The 23,367-nt window shown below is 41.2% G+C and overlaps 2 protein-coding genes across 2 annotated transcripts; one reads left to right on the top strand and one right to left on the bottom strand.

Moving 5' to 3' along the window:
* Positions 1-204: 204 nt before the first annotated feature.
* On the bottom strand, positions 205-12,297 carry fntb (farnesyltransferase, CAAX box, beta). The gene is made up of 12 exons (XM_026341808.1): positions 11,911-12,297; positions 11,491-11,555; positions 8,447-8,519; positions 7,654-7,745; positions 6,101-6,247; positions 5,706-5,789; positions 4,150-4,236; positions 3,917-4,046; positions 2,055-2,187; positions 1,765-1,876; positions 1,530-1,644; positions 205-664 (listed from the first exon to the last, which is right to left on the bottom strand). The coding sequence occupies exons 1-12, from the start codon at positions 12,007-12,009 to the stop codon at positions 506-508; spliced, it is 1,296 nt and encodes a 431-aa protein (XP_026197593.1). The 5' UTR covers positions 12,010-12,297; the 3' UTR covers positions 205-505.
* A 1,168-nt stretch (positions 12,298-13,465) lies between these two features.
* rab15 (RAB15, member RAS oncogene family) lies at positions 13,466-22,793 on the top strand. The gene is made up of 7 exons (XM_026341586.1): positions 13,466-13,712; positions 18,763-18,823; positions 19,157-19,217; positions 19,874-19,951; positions 20,423-20,512; positions 21,008-21,073; positions 21,221-22,793. Exons 1-7 carry the CDS (start codon positions 13,589-13,591, stop codon positions 21,380-21,382), a joined length of 642 nt encoding a protein of 213 aa, XP_026197371.1. The 5' UTR covers positions 13,466-13,588; the 3' UTR covers positions 21,383-22,793.
* The last annotated feature ends 574 nt before the right edge of the window (positions 22,794-23,367 follow it).

Genomic DNA, 23,367 nt, shown 5'->3' with positions numbered 1-23,367 from the left:
AGGCTGGTTAGTCAATTAGTTTGATAATTAAAACTAAATATTTCTTCTAGAAACCAACCACTTATGTTTCAACTCATGAAACAGGATTTAACTGTTACACTTTCTAGATTAGATTAATGGGTTATTTTAGTTATAAATAAATTGTTGTATGGTTAGGGTATAGCTAGTGCGTGGATCAACATTTGATTGTGAGTAGAAGTCAAAGCATTTTAACACCAGTATAAAGTTTTATTACTTCGCTCGTACTAAACCTTACATAGTTTCACTTGTATTTCAGAGAAAACAGGCATTGCAAGCAAACGTTTGGCTGAAGGCGAAGCTGTTCACAAACAGCTGACCTTTATTCAGGCTAATTCCTCCCGAACACCAGCCCTTATTTCTACGGAGGGTCGAGCATCCTGCCGGGTCCTGGGCTCGTCCACATCAGGCCTGAAGGTCGTTTGCCGGTTCGAGTCCAGAGTAGGCTGGTTCACACACACATACGGACGTCTCAGCTGAGGATCAACTAGGACAGAGTGTCGGAGGCAGCGTCCGGGTCCGACGGTCTGTCAGTGGCAGGGGCGCCTGGCTGTCTTCTGTCCTCGGGGACAGGCAGACGATGAAAGTGCTGCAGGGCTTTAGCCACTTTCTCTGGACAAATGTTGTAAACTGGATGAGTTGGAGCCTACGAGACGAACAGAGGAAAACCAATTTGTTGTATCATCCTTTGTATCATCCTTGTTCTAGTCTCATCTGGTGGTTTTAACACTAAACTATAACTAACTATCCTTCCTCTGTCCATGGACACGTGAATGTCCTGCTAAAGAACAATCATCGTATAAAAAAAGCAAAAGTGTGTGGACATAAAAAATAAGATGATAACCTATGACGAATGGGTTTTTGTATAATTGTGCTGTGTGTGGCAGCAGAGGAGATGTTACGTTATCCTCTAATGTTACACCAGCACAAAATACAAGCTCAGGAATTTCCAGAGTTGAATCAACTCAAAAAAATCAAGAACTAGGCTCAGAGAGATGGTGTTTATCACCTGGTCGTGTGTGTGTTGAATAGTTTAAATTGTGAATGTGATCAGGTTATTTTGTCCTCAACACAACAAGTTTTAACCCCTGAAATAATGAAATAAAACAAATATTCTAATGTAAAATTTTCTGAAAGGACTCAGTAAGAGTAAGAGTACGTCAAGTAATAAGTAAAGTCAGTAATTCAACAGGAAACAGGAAGATTTACCCAACACCACAGCCGGTGCCTTTCACACTTAAACGTAACCACGTGTTTTGTCTGACAGTTACTTTACTTTCTACCAAATGTCAAACATCTGTCAGCACGCCTCATTTTAGATTTTAAAAGATAAAGCCATGTAATACATGTGAGGTGTAACATATTACAAACCAGTACTTATCCAATACTGACAAATCTCAGCTGAAATGAGCAGTTTGGTCTCAACAATTATTTTTCCCTCGCTCAATTTAATCTAAAAGCAAAATGATCCATTACTGAATTAATCCCCCATTTCCCTGCTGCAGCCTCACCAATCTGTTCTCCTCGCTGCCGAGGATCGTCTCATGGTGAAGGTCCACGTTTCCAAAGTGCTGTGCTATGGAGAGGCCGCTCAGGCAGTAACACGTGTGGTAGAAATCTCTGGATCTGGATACACGTAGACACGTAATACAGGACGGGAAGAGTAAAATCATATGAGTCACATTGATCTACACGGAGTGTGGGCGCTGCCGACGTGTGTGTGTGTCCAGATGGTGTGGTACTGACTTGCCAGGCTTATCCAGAAGCCCCCCTGTTGGGTTCTGACAGCACAGGAGGATGTACTCCTGCAGGGCCCGCTGGTCGAGCATCCACTGCTGCCGACTCAACTCCGACTCTCCTGCAGACGCGTAAATCGGTCAAGACACAAAACCCGTGAGAACGACATAAACCGAAATGAGCTTCAGTACATTTAGTGCTTGTTATTTGCAGTTCCTGTTTCTAAACTAGATTCAAACCATGACTGCTTCATAAAAGTACAAACAGTTTTAGGATTGTTATGACCAGCTTTAAGATACCTTCTTTGAATAAGGCTCTGTGGAGTAGGGGCAGGAGTCCAGCCTGCCAGAAAGAGTAGCAGCCATCCACTAGTTTATTGCAGCGCCCCTGGAAACCTCCCTCGAATCGCATCTGTCTGCTGACGACCCAGCGCTGCGGGCGAGACACAAGAAACCTGAATGAATGAAACATCACGGCCCGTTTGGAAACTCCACCAGAACCTGCAGCATCGCACACGACCACAGGAAGAGCCGCAGAAGGCCGGGTGATAATGCAGCATCTTAATGTGTCCAAATTACAAGAATATAGTTGCCGTGGAAACCACTAATTGCTGCACACACTGCCTGCCGAGCTTGGACGGAGCACTTATGGGCTATTGGGTTTTAACACCAGCTGGGGACTAGTCTGCCTGAGGAAGAGAGAGGACAGTGTTTAGCTTATTAATGTAAGTTCGGGGAAGAAGAACAACTGAGTTTCTATTGAAGTGAAGACGGAAGATCAACACAGACTGAGGCTGATCCGCTGCTGCTGACCTGAAGCAGCACTCTCTCTTACAAATGCACATTTCAGCACTATAAATATTCACTACATGTAATATAAAAGAGCCGTTTCCTCCTGGCATCACAAGGAAATCATCAGAGATCAACATGATAAGTTTGGTGCAGACATCATTTGATTAGAACAGTTTTACACGGGGTGCTGCTTCCTTTCCCCTTCACTGGACCCGTAACGAGCCAGTTGTGCATTTACATCTTTTTCATGTTTAAAAACAGACTTTTAAAGTTTGTATTTCCTTTGCTTTATTGTTTTGTACCCACTGTACAAATTCTCAAGGTGACACACGTAGATCTTTATCTCTAGATGACTGAGAACAGAACTGCAGTAACACTGCATTAAATACATCAAGGCCACATAAACCTAAATGCTGCCATCAACACGAATCTGTGCTCGTCTCTTTATTCATTCACTCAGAGATGAAACACAGGCTGTGACTCATCCTCCGCCACCGTCTTACCCACTCTGATGCTGCATAATTGAAAGGACGGATGCTGAACATATTTATCTAGTTGTGAGCTCAGAGACTTGAAAAATGACTACAATTAACAATTTCCCCAAAACCTAAAATATTCATCCTCTACCACTGATGGAATTGTAAATACCAAAGTATCATTTAGCATTATTCAACATTATTCAGTACCGTCTGTGTACCAGTAGCAGATGAGGTGAGGTGAGTCATGCTGCTGCAGCCTGGTGTTGACTTACAACCTTTGCTAATACCTCCAGCTCCACTGACAGCGAGGTTTAAGCACTGAGACACAAATCCATATGCTGAGGGTCCCTGGGGGGGATGGACAACGACACAGGACACCTGAGAGGGCACAGTCCTGTGAACCTGGGACACCGCCGATGTGTTCAGGGAGCGTTACAGAGAAGGTGTTTAATAAAGGAGGGACGTTATACCAGCGTGGTACCAAGTAGGAAACAGGTTTTTGTTAGCAGCCACATGCAAATATAACTTTATGACCACATAGTTTGAATAAGTGCAACAGGGCGGTAACTGTATGATGGCAGCTGCTGGGAGAGTGGTTTTGAAACTTGACAATCTCAATATTAGAAGTTTCTCTCCTTTCTATAATGCTGCAGAGTGCCCGTCTCCCTCTCTCTCTCTCTCTCTGTCTGTCTGTCTCCCTCTTTTCCATCTGACCTTTACCGTCTCCTCACATCTGCCCTGCTGCAGAGTCTTGGCTAAGCTGTACACATACTAAAGCTCCAGGATGGCACGGTTTTTGCCTTTAGGACGCGGTCCAACTGGAACCAAGTGAGATTACTACAAATAAGTGTTGCTTTATGTCATTTTAGTGCTTTCTTATTGTTCGCTCACCAGCAACGCTTTGAGATCCAGCATATGTTCGTTGCCCAGGATCACAAGTGCAGCTGTGCCGCAGAAAGTGTAGCCTCCATGGGCTTCCAGACCTGGCACGCCGCTCAGACCACCCTCCCAATTCTGACACCTACACACAGAAGACACAGTCACTAAAACACACAATATAACACGCGTAGGAACAGAACAGTCTTTGACAATTCAGTACAAAGCACTGCGGTGGTGGGTTGTACCTGAGAATCCAGTTGGTTGTGTCTTCAAACAGTTTAGGTGTGAGGACGTTTGTGAGCGATGCTACAGAAGCTGCACAATACGCACTCCTAAAAAAAGAAACAGCACAGATCAGCAACGGGAGACGTGGGTGAGGAGGAAGTCAGCTCGTCCTACACGTACACGTTATTTTAGCATTTTATTATTATTTAACATCCATTTTGTTTTTTTTGTGCTCGTCTGTTTTACTGTGAAGCCGTCTCAGCTTGTACCTACTTTATTTATCCGGTGTCGAGATACTGTGGAAGTTTAAGGACTTATAGGTTACGAGTTCAAAGACGAGGCCAGTGCTCATTTCTTATAATAATATAATCACAGAAAATGTTTAATAATATACATTTTTATTCTATTCAACACAGTTTATAACCTCCCCCTTTTCCTCTGAAGTCCTTTAAGCTGTGTTTTGGGTAATTGTCTTCCTTAGTGGACAGGTGCAGTATGTATTCTGTTCAGTGCACCAGTGGTTTCGTTTTCAAATTGTTGTTATTTATTATTTTCATTTTAATTTATTCTTTTAAACAACATATTCAGATAAAACTCAAGGCTAAAACCTTGATTGATGTAGAGCTCTACTGCCTGAATAATTGATTTTAGCAAATGTTACTTAAACAGGATTAATGGGTCATTGGTTACGGACTATTTTTACAAAAGCAAATGCTTGACTGAGTACTTACAACAGCAGGGTGGGGTACGTGGTATTGAAGAACAACAGGACCGTGCTGACTGTATTTACAGAACACGTCTTTGGACAATGGATCAACTCATTGTTGGCTTGGGTTTGGTTTTCATGGGATTTGGTGACAAGACAAGTATTGAACAGCATCAGACTTGACCCTAATTGAAAAGTGGCTTTGAGGAAACTTGCCTCCTACTAAGGAGTAGGAATAGAATAAGATAATAAATAAATTCAAATTACAGGAGAGCTGCTTCTCATTACTTAATATAAAAAGCTGATATTTTGGTGACGCACAGTTTTCACTAGGCAGAGTCTGATAAGTGAAGCTGCCTGGAAGGAAAAGAGGTGAAATAATATACAACGACAGAACATGAATAGATAACAGCCTCCTCTGAGAGCGTAAGTAACTCCGACTTTTGCAGCTCTTTGCTGATACCTCAAAGTGTCTTATTAAAACCCCCAGTGGCTCACACGGGTTCAAAAAGAGCGAGAGAGAAACACAAACACAGCAACTCAAATAAGATAAATCCACTGTTATGCAAGAGAGATGTGGGTATTTCTTCTCTTTTCTATCAACACCACGAGGGAACAAAAGGGCATAAAAAATGCAAAGGGAATGAGCTAGAAAATGGAGACGCTCTTTAGAAAGTGTCCCACTTATTTAGTGAGAACAGTCGATGTGTAAATCACAACACACTAGAATCAACGACACTGTGGATACAAACAGGCTGTTAATTGTTTACTGTGATGCATGTTTTTGTCCTATGCTCTGGTGAAGGGGACATGAAAAGGAAAGAGAGCGAGGAAAGAGAATAGAGGGTGGAGGAGGAAGTGGGCTCTCACCTGACATCCACCTCCCCTCCGACGTGCATCACAAACGAGCCATCTGGCTGCTTCACTGACCACAGGAAATCTAGCAGCTTCTCCCTGGAGAAAGAGAAATGGGATGAGAAGAAGAGAGGGTGGGGTGTTATGGATAGAGAGAGAGAGAGAGATACGGCAACGCAAGAGCAGAAGGAGGAGGAGAAGGAGGAGGAGAAGGAGAGGGTGGATGGGAAGTGGAACAGTTGAAATACTGCAAATTTAAGAAAGCGCTAATGCTAAGTCAACACTTGGCGTCTGAAGCCGCCACGGTCATAAAATGAGTAACTACAACTGTGACATTGTCAAAGTTACTGCGTGTTGCAGAGTGGAAAAACATATTAGAGGTTTGCAGAAGGGTAAATGTAGTTGTGTACCTGTCTATAACATTATAGGACTCTTCTGTGCCGATGATACAGAGGGCGTTAACAGCAGCATAGGTGGGAGCAAGATGTGCGTGCTGTCCTGGTCCTCCAGCAAAACCCCCAGTTGGGCTCTGACAGCGAGCCAGGAACTGACACACACTGCGGAGACATGATCAGGAGTTTCTGAACAAATGTTTTTATCATGCACAATCAGAGATCACGTTTGTTACTGGACACACAGCACGTGTCTCATGTGTGAATTCACAAGTGTGAAAACGACCACACGTTTGCTTTTCACCTCGCCTAGAGAGTCTAACAAATGCACAGTTCCTTGGACAAACCGCTTCCCTTAAACAGTGCACACAAACGCCGTCTCTCTGCATCAGGCCTTAAGAGCTTAGATTCTGCATCTCAGGCCGGCAAAACTTAACCAGCCTGCAAAACGAGCACCGCTGGGTTAGTTCCCCCTAGCTGACGTGGCACAGACGATCTGAACCACAGCTTCCTCTCTTTCCAGCCTCAGTGCACCAAACTGCTTCTCTTGCAAATGTCCTCTTCATCCTGCGCCATGGAGAGAAATCACAAAACTGTGACCAGGCCGAGTTGGAAGGGAAACCTACACTAACTTTGGCCAAGCAGCCCCGATGCCAGTGGATGTTCCATGGGACAGGAAAAGCAATCTGTTGTAGGTTGCATTGTTATAAAACCTTGAACAGGGCCTGTGTGCTGGTGCATGTGAGCACAAGGGCGTCACGTTGGCACTGGGCAGTGCCAGCCGGTGTTCTGGCACACCTCACAGTAATAATGAGAGCGTGGGTTGGCAGCCTGGCATTGCAGCTCGCGGTGGGGTTTTTTGGAGTGTTAACTTCTGACTGGCAACAGTTGAATCAAATGACATTTTGGTGTCGGTAACAGCAACAACGAGTGAAGAGCAGAAACTTCTCTAAAATAAAACACCTGCTTGCTGTGCTCAGCGCTGTCATTACAGTTGTTAATCATAATAATTTGTGGAAGAAAACATTATTTTCGCCTCCTTCATCAACATCATCACTGTTAATTACTGTGTGTTACTGAGGAATACTATATTATTGATTGATTGCTGCACTTCCTGCTTGGCATTTACCTTGGACAGGAGAAAGTTTAAGGCTTGAAATGTTTTTTAAGATGTGATGTTTTCATGTTTTTAACCATAATTAAGACCAAAACTGATTCTACCGAATGCGGCAACCTCAAACCAAGAGTCCAGAGTGTGAACAACATACCTGCTAAAGTAGTTTGAAAAAAAGTAAAAGCAAAATAATTTGTGCTTTTTTGCTGTTTCTGCACATTTTGTAAAGATATAAACAAATAAGTTCTATTTAATCCAACACTTTCAAAGCATTCTCATTTATCTTTAGTGCTTTTTTATTGCTTTTCCGCAGCATTTAGTAATTATGAAATCTATGCAGCAGTGATAAATAACAAAGAAGTCCTTGGCAGTACACAGACTTTATTTGGCTCCATTTTTGCCACTTGGTAGCAGTTCAGTTGTGGAGTATGAGGCTGTGTGTTTGTGCGTGACTCACTCTGAGGCGACGGCAGAGGGAATGGGCTCCTCTAGTAACTCCAGACTGTGAAGAATCCAGAAGCAAAGCCACGGTCTGCTAGCATCCAGACACTACTCGCACACACACAAACACACCACATGATGAGTATCAGATGACCAATTACAGCAATAAACGAGATAGCGAGCTCCATCAGCCAAAGACGGAGACGAGAGAAAACAAGGCTGCCAGGGGGACAGAGCAGAGGCCAAGGAGGAAAATCATAGAGCTGCGGCACATGTAATAAATATAGCACCACTTTATTTTCACTGGTTGGTAAATATATGATTGTGGTGTGTTGTGTTTATGACACAAACAATACGGTTATGTGATGGTTTCTGTGCTTCCAGTTTTCATTTCCATTGAAACACCTCTGCAGTGCTGAAGTGAACATATAAATAAAGCATGTTGTCACAGCACAACCTTCACACTATCTGTCGGCGTGGTTTTCAGTCATATCAGTCTAAAATTGAGCTGGATGTGGGAAGGGCAGCGAATGCCTCTCTGTCCTCTGAAGAGAGCAGAGAATAGTTCACAGAGATAGAAAAGTGAATACATATTTAAAGTGGAGCGAGCCAATCAGACACGTATCCAAAGGCAGTGGGAGCTCTGCTGTGCTGCTGCAGGTCAGCTCTGGTTATTACTGACACGCTGGGACAAATGCAACCTCTGTGAACTTAGCTCGGAGGGAAGGACTCGGCTGTATGTGTCATAGAGTTTAAGGAGGACTGATGCTTGTATGTGTTGTCTGATTGCTGGAAACGTGTTACCATACCTCATAGGCATCTGATAAGTGACGTAAGCCCTTCTTGAGATATTGGTAGTGCTGTTCCCGCAACAACGTCGGCCTGTAGAACACAACGGGACAGAAAGATGAGGTGGCAGATAGGACATACAAACGAATGCTGATGCAGAGACATTTGATAAAAGAGGCTTAACTCACCCATTTCGTAGAATTGCTGTTTCCTGCTGCTATAATATACTATTATGTTAACTATGTTGGGCTCAGATGACACATATACTTGTTATTAATGTTATCTTAAATGTCACCTCAAGCTATGACTTCAGGTAGTGCAATGTTTAAAAAAAGGCTTTCAAGGAATCACTTGCAACACTACACCCAATCCTGATCTTTATATGAGACATTTTATTTTCATTTTTACTTTACATAAATAGAAATTCAGTGTGACAGTACATTATTTAGTATGAAACTGTTTGTATCTGCAGCCTAATTAGTGCATTTACCTCCCAACCTTTCACTCACTCTCTAAAAACAAACACACCTACTTATACTTGTACTGCAAATTACACAGAAAAACATTACACCTCCTATTACTGAGCAAGATGAAGTAGATGCTGAGAACAGACACAGACGTATTCACCCACTGTCATTTTAATGTCAGTGTGCCTGTGTGCGCCACAGAAACTCCTGTGCAACTTTCACCTGCATCTGTAGCTTGCAAACACACATGCATGCATTTAGTGAGTCTAAGACAGTTCAACCCCCTCGCTCCTCACCACCCACCGCTACTCACTTCTTGCCCTTTTCGCGTAGCGTTTGCTACGACAGTTGTAATTACACTCTACCTACACAGGGTTAGTCACATATTGCTGTCTAAGGTTTCACAGCAGCACAATAAGACAACAATCATAGAGGAGCACAGGACCAATACTAAGCCGCTAAAATCCACTCCGCCTACCAGAGTTATTTGCATCAAATGAGAATTCAACTCGGCTTTTAAATGCTGAGCTGAAGACGAGCAAGAAAATTAAACCTATAATCTCAGTCTCAAGTCAACATCGGAAAGAGAAACGAGAGAGCAAACATTGGATTTTTGTGGCTTAATAATAGACAACGGTGATAACTTTCAATTTCTACTTCCATTAAATGTGTGATATAGTACATGAGTAGTATATAGTATATGAGTAGTGCAGTATACAAGACAGCATCAAGTGTGTTTAAACATCAGTACTGGCGGTTTTAACAACAGTAACAGACACATGGTGGGTTTTTAAGGCCTGATTGTGGTACAGCCCTGACAGTATATACACAAATAAGTCATACGAGTGATTAATTTACTTGCTGAGTGTCTTAGTACTTACAGGTTAAGGCAAGTACAACATTACCGCAACTTTCTGGGTTCACGCCCACCCTCTCTGTAATGCCACATTTCCTGTCTCTCTACACCACTTCAACTGTCAGATAAAAACAAACAGGCCTCAAACAAATATAAATATAAAAATAAGAAGAAAATATATTACAATTTAAAAACTTTTACAGCAGGAACAGTCAAATTAAATGTGTTTTGTGCTCCTCAGCCTGTGTGATCACAGAGCATAAATATGCATGTGTTTGACTGACTGTTTTGCATTAAGATGAACCAGTTCTGCACCTCTATTTGTGGAAAATCCACATTTGATTTGGCATTTTGGGTGGAAAAATACCACCTATCAGCACCAACTTCAAATAAATATATCAGTACATTTCTGTTTAAAGCAAACCTCATGTTCTTTATGACAGTGCTGGTCAAACCTCATATTTCTCATATTTTATATACTGAATACACATTTCCCAGTTGGCAGCAATGACATTCAGATCCAAGCAGTTGTCATAGAAATGAGATGAGTCACCCCATTAGAAGGAGGACTGATGACAGACGATAGCAGCAGCAAAGTATGTGGGTGATCAACGCACCGCGTAGAGATCAGCCATCATACATCACCGTGAAGTGTAACCAATGTGCAGCATTCTTTAAAATGTCCCATAATGGCAGTAAATGTATTCAGCACTGTGAGCCCTATAAACAGATTATCATCATTACCAGAGCTCCACAATATCTGGACTTTTGTCACAATGTGTTTGAAATGACGTGTTTTTCATAATCTGATATGCCCCATAAAGTCTTTTGTGCTACACTGCTATTTAGTGTTTTGATTTGACATAATTATCATGCTACAGTCTGACCTAACGCATGTCGCATGTCTGAGACATAAATAACGCAACTTCGTTTTCTGTATGCTACACAGACTTTTAAAAGTGAACACTTACAGCAGCCGCACCTAATGTTTTTATGATGCCAACAAATCAAATGATAACATGGAAAAAAATGAGTGTGTGTGTTTGTGTAAAAGAGGTCGCGCGTAGCAATGAACAAACAGAGATTTGCAGTTTAATTATTTCAAACGATATGTAAATAACTTAAAGTCTTTGCAAATCCCTCTTAGAATAAAAATGGTGTAATTCAATTACACAGAATATATTGAAAATTACTGGGCTTGAAGATTAAACTGCATTTTGTATGGTTTATCCAGAAAAAAGCGGGGCCACTTCAGATTCTTCATCAGGTATGAATTATACTCTCTGTACAAAGGCTCATCTAAGAAAACTGTATTTTAAACACAGTTATCTTACCGTTCGTTAATTTTTCAAAAAGTTGCTCAAAATTCCCAATATGCATGGATAGTACCTTGTATATAGGCAAATGGCACTAAAGTTCATTATATCTTATAGAACTTGGTATTCTTCATAACGTCCAAGTTGAATTTCCATAATTAAATTGAATTAATTCTGCTGAGAAGTGTACTCTTTATATAGTAGTGATATTTGGGGGCTACACCAGTGAAAGTAAAAGAGAGAGAAAGTATAAAACTAATTTTACATTTGTGAAAAAAATAAAAAGTGAGAATGTTAACTTTTTTTCTACCTATCAACAAAAAATAAGGGTAAAACACTTTTTTCTTTACTGTAGTTCCAAGTTCTTCAAGTTTTAAGGTGAGTCAAACTGCACACATCACACAGCAGCATGTGTGGACACTTACTGTGGGAGGTTGTGCATCTGCTTGTAAACACTGATCACTTCTTCAATGCTGCGTTCCACTTTTTTCTAGTTAGAGAGAAAAGAGTGATCACTGTGAGCTAAACGAAACGAGCCTTTCATAAACTACAGTCTTTATCTTTAGCTTTGTTGCATTGTCAAATTTTCTCTGGTTTTATTCCAACTTAATCCCATTAGGCGCAGTGCTAGCTAGCTAGCTAGCTAGCTCAAAGCTCATGCTGACTGACTTAAATTAGCTAAAGTTAATGCATTAATGAGCGATGCATATTCTAATGTTTTCTTTCTAATCTTTTTGGTAAATGCAGTGTTTGACAGTTGAATCTGTGCCACTTTTATCTAAGTGTAGCAGCATTAGCTTTAGCCACATTACCCAGCTAACGAAGCTAACTGTGCCTCCGCTCACCTGCTCCACTGAAGTCACCGTCTGCACCCCGTCGTCCACGAACATCTCCGCGGAATGGCAATCTCTGAAGCAACGCAGAGGCGTCGGTACACCGTCCATGATGATGATGATGACCCGTTAAACTGTGGCGATGCTGGGGGCTGAGTTTGTTTTGATAGTTCGCTCACTTTCCTGACGAGGTTCGAGTGAGCGGAAGCAGTGCGCACACCCGCTACGGCGTCTCCAAGGGGACAATCTTGTCTATCAACGAAGTGCGAAAAACGACGAAAAAACACACAAATAGTGTTCAAATTAGTTTTCGTTTAACCAGTGTGCTTAGGAATTATATGGTTTACGCAACTTATATTTCAACCCTGTTCTCGCGTTGCTGTTTTGGCGTCGAAAGAAGCAGAGCCACTGCCCGTCGCTGTCAAACCAGCTGTGCGCTAATCAAGAAGTACCGGAAACGGTGCAACTCGGCCTTCAAAATAATGCTAATGGACTCATCAGGCCACCAAGTTAGACTAGTTAGTGTTACACTACTGTAGTACTACATGTGCTGGTTTTCTGTACATCAGTTAGTTTGAGGTCATTTGTCCCATGCAATTTGGCAAAAGTACAGTAAAATTGAAAATACTTACCTATAAAGTACTCTGATGCCAATAACACTTCAGAAGGACAAGTACTCCACTAAGAAAGTGGATTTCTTGAGCTCTCAGGGCATCATTCTCACTAAGTTACTGATAACAAACAAATCTTTATGTCAGAAAACACAGAATTTGATGTGAAATGTGCTAGTCGAGTCCAGATTTGTTCGACATGCGCTTCACCGATAATGCTTTGCAGACAACATGTAATAAAAACATGTTTAGGTCTTAATGTTTCCATTTTTTACAGATTCAATAAGAGAACTACTCTAAAAACCTTGACTGTAATAAAAAAAAAGGTACCCTTTAGTTAGAAAAAATAAAGACGTAAAAGTCCTACTCACTAGTGAAACTCTTTATTACTCCACTCACATTTCTGCTGTATACTGACTAAATATGATAACTACAGTAAGCTTCAGTAAGATTCAGACTTATTTACCAGTTCATGGGTAAATTTATGACAATACATCATATTAAAGCTCATAATTTTATACAGTTTTCACTCATAATTTTTTTGGTTTCGAATAAATGTAATGTGGAAAAACAAATTTCTAGGAAAAAAGTAAAAAGTGAGAACATGAACATGAACATGAACATGAATTACCACGTCTGGCCTGGTCTTCATGTTTCATGATCTATTTCTGTGATTTTCACTATCAAAACATCTAAATAGGCCACTGTAAAATAAATAAATATTAAATAAAATATGTATTTAGACATTACAGAAGTAAAATGAGCTTTCATTTGGTATCAAAAGTTCCTGAACTTCTGTTGTTCGATTCTCCAGCAACCTTCATGTTGAAATTCACCACCGGAAGTAGGACTTTCTCACTCGCTCTGACTTGACAGTGGTCCACCGCACCCACCCACTGGAAGCTGGAGCATCCCTGTTTTGTTTCCTACCGACCCAGCATCAGTGAACAAAAAGAAGCACAGCCAAAGCCTCATGTTGGGGATCTGAGCAGACATGGGATGCAGGTGGGGAGGGACTGGTCATCCATCACTGAGTTAGCTGACGGGGGCTTTTTCAATTCAACACTGCATCCACAACCATGGCTAAACAGTACGATGTGCTCTTCCGACTGCTGCTTCTCGGAGATTCTGGGGTTGGGAAAACATGTTTGTTATGCAGATTCACGGACAACGAATTTCACCCGTCTCACATCTCCACCATCGGTAAGTCTCTGCACCAGCATCATCAATTAGACTCGGCAGCTGCGTTAATTAGCACGAACATCCGTTTAAATGGTCCGTCAGTGTTTTGTGTGGATGTCATTTGTGCATCAATTGAAATTCTTCAAATTAGATTTGGAGTAGGAGTTTTAAAAGGAAGCGTGTTGATTTAATTACAGGAGTGATATTAACTATACGATCAGCATAATTGCAGTGAACAGGGGAAACCCTGAGGGGGAAGATCCAACATTTGGCTGCCATGCAGATGTGTTTACCAACTAGGAGGACTTGGCACTGGATGTGCAGCCCAGTGCCATAGAAAATAATAGCACAGGAATACTTTGACATGTGGGAGTGGGTTGAGTTTTGCATCAGGCATGCATGTTATCTGTCCTTTCATGATTACAATTAGAAATTGTTTATTTATTATGTTGCACTCATGCCTACATTGTTCCTTATACACTTTAGTTTTTCTGACATATCTGTTTCTACTTATGGTTTTTGGCATCTCTATCATCTTGACTGGTCAATATATTGATTATATTGGCTCACTCATTTCCTGTGCCCTATTTTGAGGGGACGATTACGGGCGCATTATTGTGAACCTTATTGTTTCACGATGAGATGAGCTAAATAAGGATGTTCACATACCGTGGAGGAGTCTCTTATCTCTTCCTCTGTGGCAACTAGTGTGTCCTTCCAAAGTGTGTGTGTGTGCAGCTACTTTTGCAGTAATTGCCCATAATATGGAGAATGCAAAATCCCTGTAGCTCTAGGGTGAAGTCAGGAAGTGTAACTCATGCTGCTACACAGAAACAAATATTTAATTGAAAATGTAAGTCTAAATAAGTAAGTTATACACATGATGAAACAGTACAGTACATGTACAGTAAGACGACAAGAATACAGTTGCACCATTAAGGATTTATTCATCATTATTTACTGACATTATTTTGGACGACTGGTGCCTTCAGGGAATCCTTTGGGTTAAAAACAAAGGCTTTGAGGTGTGTTAGTGCTCATTGACATCCTGCAAACAGCCACAGCACGAGGCTCGAGCTCCAATTTTAGAGTCTTCCACTCATGACACCAACTTCGCCAAGTGAACTTTAAATGGTTTGTTGTTTCGCCCGCTCCAGCCTTTTATGATATATGTCCACAGGCGTACAGAGACTGCACTAAGCTATTTTGAAGCCATGCTTCTATAGTGTTCTACTGGAAACATCCACCCTGTAGAGTCCAGCTCATATTGTATTGTCACAGCAGACAGTTTCTATACAGAAAGTCACGCTGGGAGTTCTTTCACGGGAACCATGAAATAATTTAGGCTCCTCAAGCCCAACAAAATAAGAGAGAGAAATATTGAGAGTGACCACCATCACACTCACCTGTGGAGGATCAATAAATAATTTCCCAACCTTCACACAGTGATAGATATAAATTATTTCCACGTCCCCTTCATGTGTAGCTCCATTATTCATCACTTCGTGTTATAGCTTTTCTACTGTTTTATAATATAAAATACAACTTAAACAGACAGTGTGATGATATATTATCGTTACAGTGTGTAACTGTAACATTAGACTTTCTTTAGCAGGGATTTGCTCCTGTTCAGCCTGAAGAGCCTTAGTGACATGAGTGATTTCACACGTTGATCTTGGGTAGCATGGCTCAATTAACACACAGAGTTTAGGGTTGTGTGCATCCAGTTAGATTGTTCTTGTGCTATAGTTGAGTCTCCTGGCCTTTAAATGTTTGTTTTTTGGTATTCTGTGACAGCCTTTACAATATAAATAATTAGTATAATGCTGTCTGTCGGTGAAGGACAACCCGGGCTTGTATTCACACTATCACATCATTTCCCACACAGGAAAGCTGAGAGCGAGCTGATCCCGCTGAGCGAGACCTGCATTCACATGTGATTTTTGTCTTTGATTTTATCCACCGGGGCTTTTTTGACAAGTGTAATACTCAGAAAATAGGACGGCAAGAAACAGCACCTCGAGCTGTAGGATCAACGACAGAGGGTTTTATTTCCTGTTTGCAGTTCACTATAAAATAAAAGCTCCAATAGGAACAATAGGACTCCGATCACAACTACTATACCGTCACTCACCAGGCATACTTTTATTTTGACAGGTCTCTGGTCCAAAGAGGCCACAACCAGCTGAAGAGGTGATTTAGTGGTGTTCAGTCTTCCCCACAGTTTCCTTCTTGCTCTCGTCACTGGACTAATCCTGGCTGTCAAAACACCTGTAAAGTCTGAGCCCAGCTCTATATCACAGCTCAATAAGCAGCTGTCTTCACGGTTGTGATTCTGGTGATGTTACGGTCATAAACTCAGCTCACTGCTGTTTGACAAGCTCGTTAGTCTACAGTATGAAGAACGGCTACCACACAGGGTCGTCCTGTGGTAAATCCTGCTGTCAGAAGACCACTGATGTTGTCTTGGCCTTGACTCTTTCTGGCCTTTCTGTGATCTTATATCTATGCTAATGTACAGCACAGGTATAGTTGTGATCTTGTTGACGCCGGTGGCCGTGAACAGTGACCTCTCTGGTCTGATGTCTACAGCGTGTTCAACCACATTTCACTCTAGATAAGAGAGTTTGTGCACCCATAATAAGGTATTTTCCTTTTATCTGTTCCTATATACCCAAAGATTTGACTAAGAGTCTTTTAGTAAACTTACACTAACTCAAGTGATGGGACCAGCTGATAAAAAAACTTGCTGCCTGTGGACAAACTACAGATTTCTTCAATTACAGACACCTGTATTATACACTGCAGCTTCTTGTTAGACACTGTGATAAGGTTACATTACAAGATATATGAGGTTAAAATGATTTCCCTTCAGTGTTTTTGGATGAGATTTGGTTTAAAATGAATTTGAGGCCAAACCTGATGTAAACATAAATGCTGTGTATACACGGCCCTGGTCTTCACTTTTGTGGTGTGAAGTAACATCTGGAAGTTTAATACAAAGCTTAATTAAGTAATGTACAAATCAAAAGTGTGTCCTTTATTCTGGTTTGCCCCAAAGACAACAGCTGTTCACAGATTGTAACTGTCCTCAGCTAGTAATGATAGTCGTGGATGACAAAGCCATTCCCCGGTGGATTGTTGTCAGAGCCAGAGCATCCATCCGTCCATCCATTAGCGAGCTTGTCACTTGCCAACACGTGTCACTGCTTTATCCGGCTTGCATAGTCAAACACAGTCATCCTGGTAATTAGTCGAGCCAGTGTTGGGTGTGTATTCATTATTTTTTACACGGCTTTCCCAGTGATGATTGTAAAATCCTGCCATGTTAAATTAACTGCGCTGGCTCGCATTGGGCTCGTCTCTATTGTCAGAGTTCCCTCTGAAAGCTGTTCTCGAAAGATTTACCTTCGAGAACTGAACCTCCGGTCAATGTGAGGCGGGAGGTTTGGAGATTTGGATATTTGTGTGGAAGATCATGGTTGAGTTTGCACCTGGTTCTATAAAGTGATCGGATCTTTCTTGGCTGTTATAAAACAATGCAGAGCAATGAGATGGGTGCTCAGACAATTGATTTGTTTAACAGCTGGAAGGAGCTCATTGATTTGTTTAACAGCTGGAAGCAGACAGCGTGGGCCGGAGGAGTGTTTTCTAGCTTGATAATATAACTGAATGTTGGAGCGACTTCCTGCTGGTTTCCATTTATTTAATTTAGACTTTGCATTGTCATCTTATTGACATTTTCAGACTCGTTCCACTTGCTGTACAACTGGAGAATTCATTAGCGTGTATCAGCATTTCATATTTATATCAGTGTATAAATGATGGAGCTTCATTTAGCGCTGGTACAAGTGGACAAAGATACAGGAAGAAGCCTCTTTGTCATTAGTCTCCTCGCTCTTCTCGTGCTGCAGGCAAGGCGAGCCGCTGATTGCTGTGCTGACCTTTCACTTAGTCTTGATCTGGAGGCTCTCGAGTCAAAGACAAATGATTTGAATGAGGACTCACGCTGTCGAGTCAGTGAGATCCAGCCTCTGCGGACTCTTTGCTTGACTCTCAGCCAATGCACAAAATCTTAAAATCAGCCACGGACGGCTATAGTACATCTGTCAGCTGTTTCCTTATGTCGGTGTCCTGGAATACAGACCTTGCAGAAATGCAGCTATAAAACCCACTCGCAGCAGGTCTTTACAGTTCTGGCCATCGATTGGACTCGGCTACTTTTTCTCTGAGCACGACGCCAGCTGTGACACATGGGTGGTGAGTGTCAGGTTAATTGGGATGAACTGTTAATTGATTTCTCAGGGATTACTGTGGTCTGTAGAAGCCTGTGGCTTTGTCTTTCATTGACTTGAATTCCATAGAGTGAGTAAACAGCAGTGGAGAAAATTATATTTATGGGTGATAAGACCTGATCTGGTTTAGTCATTTTGATTCAATGTAAACAGAGGTTGTGGTTTTAGTCCCATAACTCTCAGCAATAAAAACACACACAAAAATCAACAATCTTAGCCTCAACAGGAAATAACTATCACAGGTGAGAGTATCAGTCTGTCTTCTGACCTTCATGAAGTGTTGATGGGGAATAAAGCAACAGGCCAGTCTGTGGTTTTCTATAAACAATGTGACACTGGGTTGTCTGATATAGATCAGAGATCATTGAACTGTGAACGACTTCCTGCTTAACCCTCCCCTCCTCTCGGCTCTGCTTCTTTTCTCTCGTCTGTTCGTCTGTGCTGTTGCACTGCACAGGTAACATTCGCCCGTCTTTGTTCACCTCCCACATGATCGATGCAGAGAGAGCTAAACGAGGACTCGCTGGATCATTAGCCCAATCTTCTAACAGGCTGATTTCCAGAACTGAAATGCTTCTCACTGTGTAAATACTTCCTATGATGCTACAAAGCTGCAGCGGGGACCAGTCTGTATAGACACACTGGGTTTACTGATTTTAGCCACTTACTGGGTGGAAAGAGCAGATTGGAAAACAGCTCTCGCAGGTTTGGAGAAATAGAAAAGAAATCTGGAGCTCTGTGAAAATGATCCTAACCAGATCTTCTTTCTCTTACAGGAGTCGACTTCAAAATGAAGACAGTAGTAATAGATGGTATCAAAGTACGAATACAGATATGGTAAGATATTAGAATGAAACACAATTTTGGAAGCTCCAAGCATGAGATGAACAAAATGGTATTAGATATGAATCAACAGTAGTTATAGTAGAGAGGATATTATTTTTTGTATATAGCAATAAGTTGTTTCCAATACAAACCTTAACACTGATAGTATAGTATAGTAGTAGCTACAAATCCATACAGACAGAACACTGCTTTGAAGCAACAAGACTGTTTTTCTGGCTTTTACATTGAATCTGCATGACTCTCGTGGTTCCTAAATCCAGAATACCGCCCAATATCATGTCATTTAGTAATCCCACTAATGTGTCTGTGTGTATTCCTGTGCAGGGACACTGCAGGGCAGGAAAGGTACCAGACCATAACTAAGCAGTACTACAGACGAGCACAGGTAATTGAAGTTAAATCTCCTTCGATGTTGCAAGCAATCGGCTACGCATTAATGTCGTTATTACTCCAACGTAGCATAGCCAATGGAAATCAAATTTGTTATAAGAAAAGTGCAAGAATAACTCAAGCGAGATGCCTGGCACCAGCTCTCATGGATGTAAGAGCAACAGATTTAAAACGTCAATAATGTAAAAGCATCTGGACTCACGCCCGCGGTATTGTTAGGGAGCTGTTTCCCTTATTAAAGAGACCACGTTCCTTATTCCACTTAGAGAATGTTGTGTACAACACACTACCACCACCCTGACATTGTCGTGCATGAATTTAGCTTTTGCTTTGGGCTGCTAAAGACGTTAAACTGGCTGAAATTAAATTGTCCATTTACCAGAAGCTGGCAGTGAAATTGGAAGGAAAGTGTCCTGTTCCCTGTTTAGGGGGAATAAAACAATTCATCAGAGTTCTCGTCCAGCTGGTGGCTTACGATACAAAACCCATTACCGGTAGAGTCAGCCAGTTTTCCACATCATGTTCTGGTTTGTTAAGAGTAACCACACCAGTGTACATGATATATGACTCTCTAAGATGCTTTAAAATACGCTGGCTCTCATCTGCTTTTGAAATGTTTGACCATCTCTCTTTCTCTCTCTCTCTCTCTAGGGAATCTTCCTGGTGTATGATATCACGAGTGAGCGATCCTTCCAGCACATCATGAAGTGGGCCAGTGATGTGGACGAGGTGAGTCACACTAGATCTGGGATTTAAGTCACTGTAGACAAAGCTACTTACTGTGCTGAGACTCTGGTCTGACAAATCAGAAATCCCTGACATGGTCTTCTGGTCATATTTTTACAAATGTATACTCATAGAACATCTCTTCCTTCCTCAAACCGCTCTGTTTTACTGGCTATTGAGTCCTCATAATGCAGTCTCATCTGCCCTGCTTCCCCTGCTATTTCCCGGATGATTTTATTCTTTTAATTTAGACATCATGGACCTAATTTCCACTATGAGTCTATCCAAATATATACACTATTGATCTTGGCATGTTTCCCACTTACTTTTAATCTAGGTCTCATTTCCTGAGCACTGTCGCTCCTGTGTTTTCTCCCCTGACATTTGAATTCTCTCTTTCTGATTCTATCTCTTTAATTTTGTGTGTGATTCTCTGCAAATATCCCTTCATATTCTCATGATAAACCCCTGCAGTACGCTCCTGACAAGGTGCAGAAGATCCTCGTAGGGAACAAGTCAGATGAGGTAGACAAGAGGCAGGTGGCTACAGAGCAAGGTGTAAAGGTCGGTACACTGGGCGTATGTATATATGCATGTTGTAACTATTTTAGAGTGAATAATTCGTCCTGCAATCATTCAGTTTGAGCAAAATATATTTTATAATGCAGATGCTATGTAACTAAAACCTACAAGTTTAATATTTTACCATTATTTTACTATTATACATATACATAAGACATACCAAGCTGTGTTCTGTCCATCTATAGTGTGGCACAGCTTCTACTCCTCATTTGAAACTTGTTTTTCTAGTCCATAAACAAGCTTTCAGGGTCCTGGCACACCAGTCAGACCTTAAAGAACTAGTGCAGACAAAGAATGACTAATGCTTCTCTGCCATTTTTCCATTAACAGCTGCTCTTGAACACACCAGTATGTTTCATTGCCAGCAGAAAGTCATAATCTGCACCTGTATGAAAGGAAATAACCAGTCAAGAGTCTTTGCTCCTAATGGAAAATGAAACAAAACAGTAAAATATGTCTCTTGTGACTATCTAACAGCTGGCCAAGGCTTATGGAATGGACTTCTTTGAGACAAGTGCCTTCACCAACCATAACATAACAGAGGTGAGATGATCTGTAGAGCCATTGCTCATAAGGAACTAATGAAATTTCACAGCACTGCTGCAGTCATTATTATATTATAGGAGGAAATGACTTGAATACATCTGATCTAGGGCTTGCTCTTATCCTGTGGTTGTGTTTCTCTTCAAGAGTTTCACACGATTGGCCGAGCAGGTGCTGGCGGCCAATAAAAAGGACCTGGATCTTCTTCGGATGTCCGTTAATGACGAGCTTAATCTCACCGCTCTGGAGGAAGAGGAGGGACTCTGTGACAGCGGGACGGGTGACCAGGGCAAAGGCTGCTGGTGTTAAAGAAACAACCTGAACCATCGTTGAACATATGTCATCATTACCACACATCCGTGCACAGTCTTGGGATGATTTGGCTCATCTTGTTGTTGGTTGACATAAAGAGGCACGTCTGTCTAGAATTTTGAAACCAGCTTTGTCCCTCGGTTTCACTGAGCTGTGCCAAAAAACGCAAATGAGCAATTTGAGAACATTTTCAAGGACAGAAGTGGAAATGTGTGGTGAATTTATCTACAAAGGTTCAAATGTCAAGGTTTTCCTCCATGGAACAGAATTTTTATTGTCTTAAGCACTAATGTAACCAAATGCAGTCCCTTTCTACTACATATTTGACACACATTTAAAAAACTAAGCAGACTTCCGGTAGAGTCAGAAATAAAAACGTTATTTCCTTACAGGGTCAGTCTAGATGTAGTGGAGAGGAGCAGCATTACCTTTGTATATGCCTTGCAAACCAACATTATGACTGAGTGCATTTGGCCTTCATGCATCGTCTTGTTCCTTTTTCCCTACGTGGGTGTCAGCACTCATGGCCTTTCTACCATTGAATGCACTCGCTGCAGTGTAGGAAACTGCCACAAGAGGGTGTTACATGCTTTGCAGAAACCTTGCATACTCTGGAGAAGTGCTCAGAGTTAAGTTATACCACAACATTGTTTCTTCTGTTTTTTGTAATTGCACTTACAATGGCTACCTTTAATGGAGTGAGAGGAGTTTTAATATATGCAGCTTATTTATGTTATTTTCTTTCAAGGTATTCATGCAAGTGTGGCATTTTGGAGCTTGTAATATCATGCATCTGAGTGGTCAGATATACAGCAGCTGTCTAGAGCACTGCATCAAGGAAACACTGAGAGCAAAAGGATTCGATGTTCCTGTAGCAAAACTGAAGATATTTTTCATTTTTTGTCTTTGTTTATAGCAGAAAATATCCTAGAGTTGGATGGTTTGATAAGTGGCTGTTGCATTGTACATAACAAGTTTTTGAAAGCTTTGTAGAGTGAGAGGATCACAAGGAGATGTCATTAATTTAATGTATCACCATTAGAGGGCCGTATAAAAAAAAGTCTACAGTGATAGTTCTTTATGGTCTGAAATGTCCTCTGTGCAAATGCAACCACGTCTTGGTCGTTCACTGTTTTGTACAGTCCAGTGGAGATGCCATTTCTTTTTTTCCCCCTCAGACCTGACGAGGAACAAGTGAGAGTACTGCATGCGATTCACTCTTCTTTCCTAATTGTAACTTCAATGAAGTTAATAATCAAATGACTGTAACACAAGTATAGCATTTGACCAGAGTTGCCTGTTGGAAACTTATACAGAACGACCATCATAGGACAAACTTTGGCTAATTTTCTTTACCAACTTAGCTAATGAACATAATTGTGTAATGTGTGAAATGGCAGTATGTTGTACTATTTCAGTTTTTTCTTATTTTTAGACACTTTAATTGTATTTGTGGAAATATATTAAAATGCAACATGTTATTCTTGGAGAAAATATGTCAGATGTCAATATGGAAATACTGGCGAACACATTCAATTAGGGAATCACAATTACAGGTGGTAAAAAGTATGATGTTACCAAAATACAGGGCAACATAGCAGAAAAAAGAAAAAGCTCTGTGTACTGCACTCAACTTTGATTTTTAATAGGCATTTATTATTTCTTCTTTGACATTTTACATGATCAAGGTGTTTTATCACACTCGTACAAAGCTTGCAGTCCTATATTCATCCTTGTCATAAAGCAACACTGTTCACATGACCTTAATTATCTTACTAGCCTCTTCCTGACCTTTTAACGTCAGCAAATGGAGATTCTGCAACTGTGGAGCTCAGCTGCCATCGTATGATTTATGTGCGTATGATAACTGAAGATCAACTAAGCAAAGTTCGTCCTGGAAGAAAAAAAAATAGTGTATAGCTTGAACTGTATGTTCTTGATGTAAAGTTACAGTTTCCAAGGACAAGAATGCATTTCAACAA

Source organism: Anabas testudineus, chromosome 24 (assembly GCF_900324465.2).
Source record: "Anabas testudineus chromosome 24, fAnaTes1.2, whole genome shotgun sequence".
In the NCBI taxonomy this organism is placed as follows: Eukaryota; Metazoa; Chordata; class Actinopteri; order Anabantiformes; family Anabantidae; genus Anabas; species Anabas testudineus.
The sequence above is the reverse complement of the archived record's forward strand: the minus strand, read 5'-3'. Positions and strand labels throughout refer to the sequence as shown.

Excerpts from the sequence above, each read along its gene's own strand:
- fntb (XM_026341808.1), bottom strand. The coding sequence starts at position 12,009 with ATGGACGGTGTACCGACGCCTCTGCGTTGCTTCAGAGATTGCCATTCC. Across the intron at positions 4,237-5,705 it reads GGAGGGGAGGTGGATGTCAG|GAGTGCGTATTGTGCAGCTT; the intron begins GTGAGAGCCCAC and ends TTCTTTTTTTAG. Across the intron at positions 4,047-4,149 it reads ACAACCAACTGGATTCTCAG|GTGTCAGAATTGGGAGGGTG; the intron begins GTACAACCCACC and ends TTCTGTGTGTAG.
- rab15 (XM_026341586.1), top strand. The coding sequence starts at position 13,589 with ATGGCTAAACAGTACGATGTGCTCTTCCGACTGCTGCTTCTCGGAGAT. Across the intron at positions 13,713-18,762 it reads GTCTCACATCTCCACCATCG|GAGTCGACTTCAAAATGAAG; the intron begins GTAAGTCTCTGC and ends TTTCTCTTACAG. Across the intron at positions 18,824-19,156 it reads AAAGTACGAATACAGATATG|GGACACTGCAGGGCAGGAAA; the intron begins GTAAGATATTAG and ends ATTCCTGTGCAG.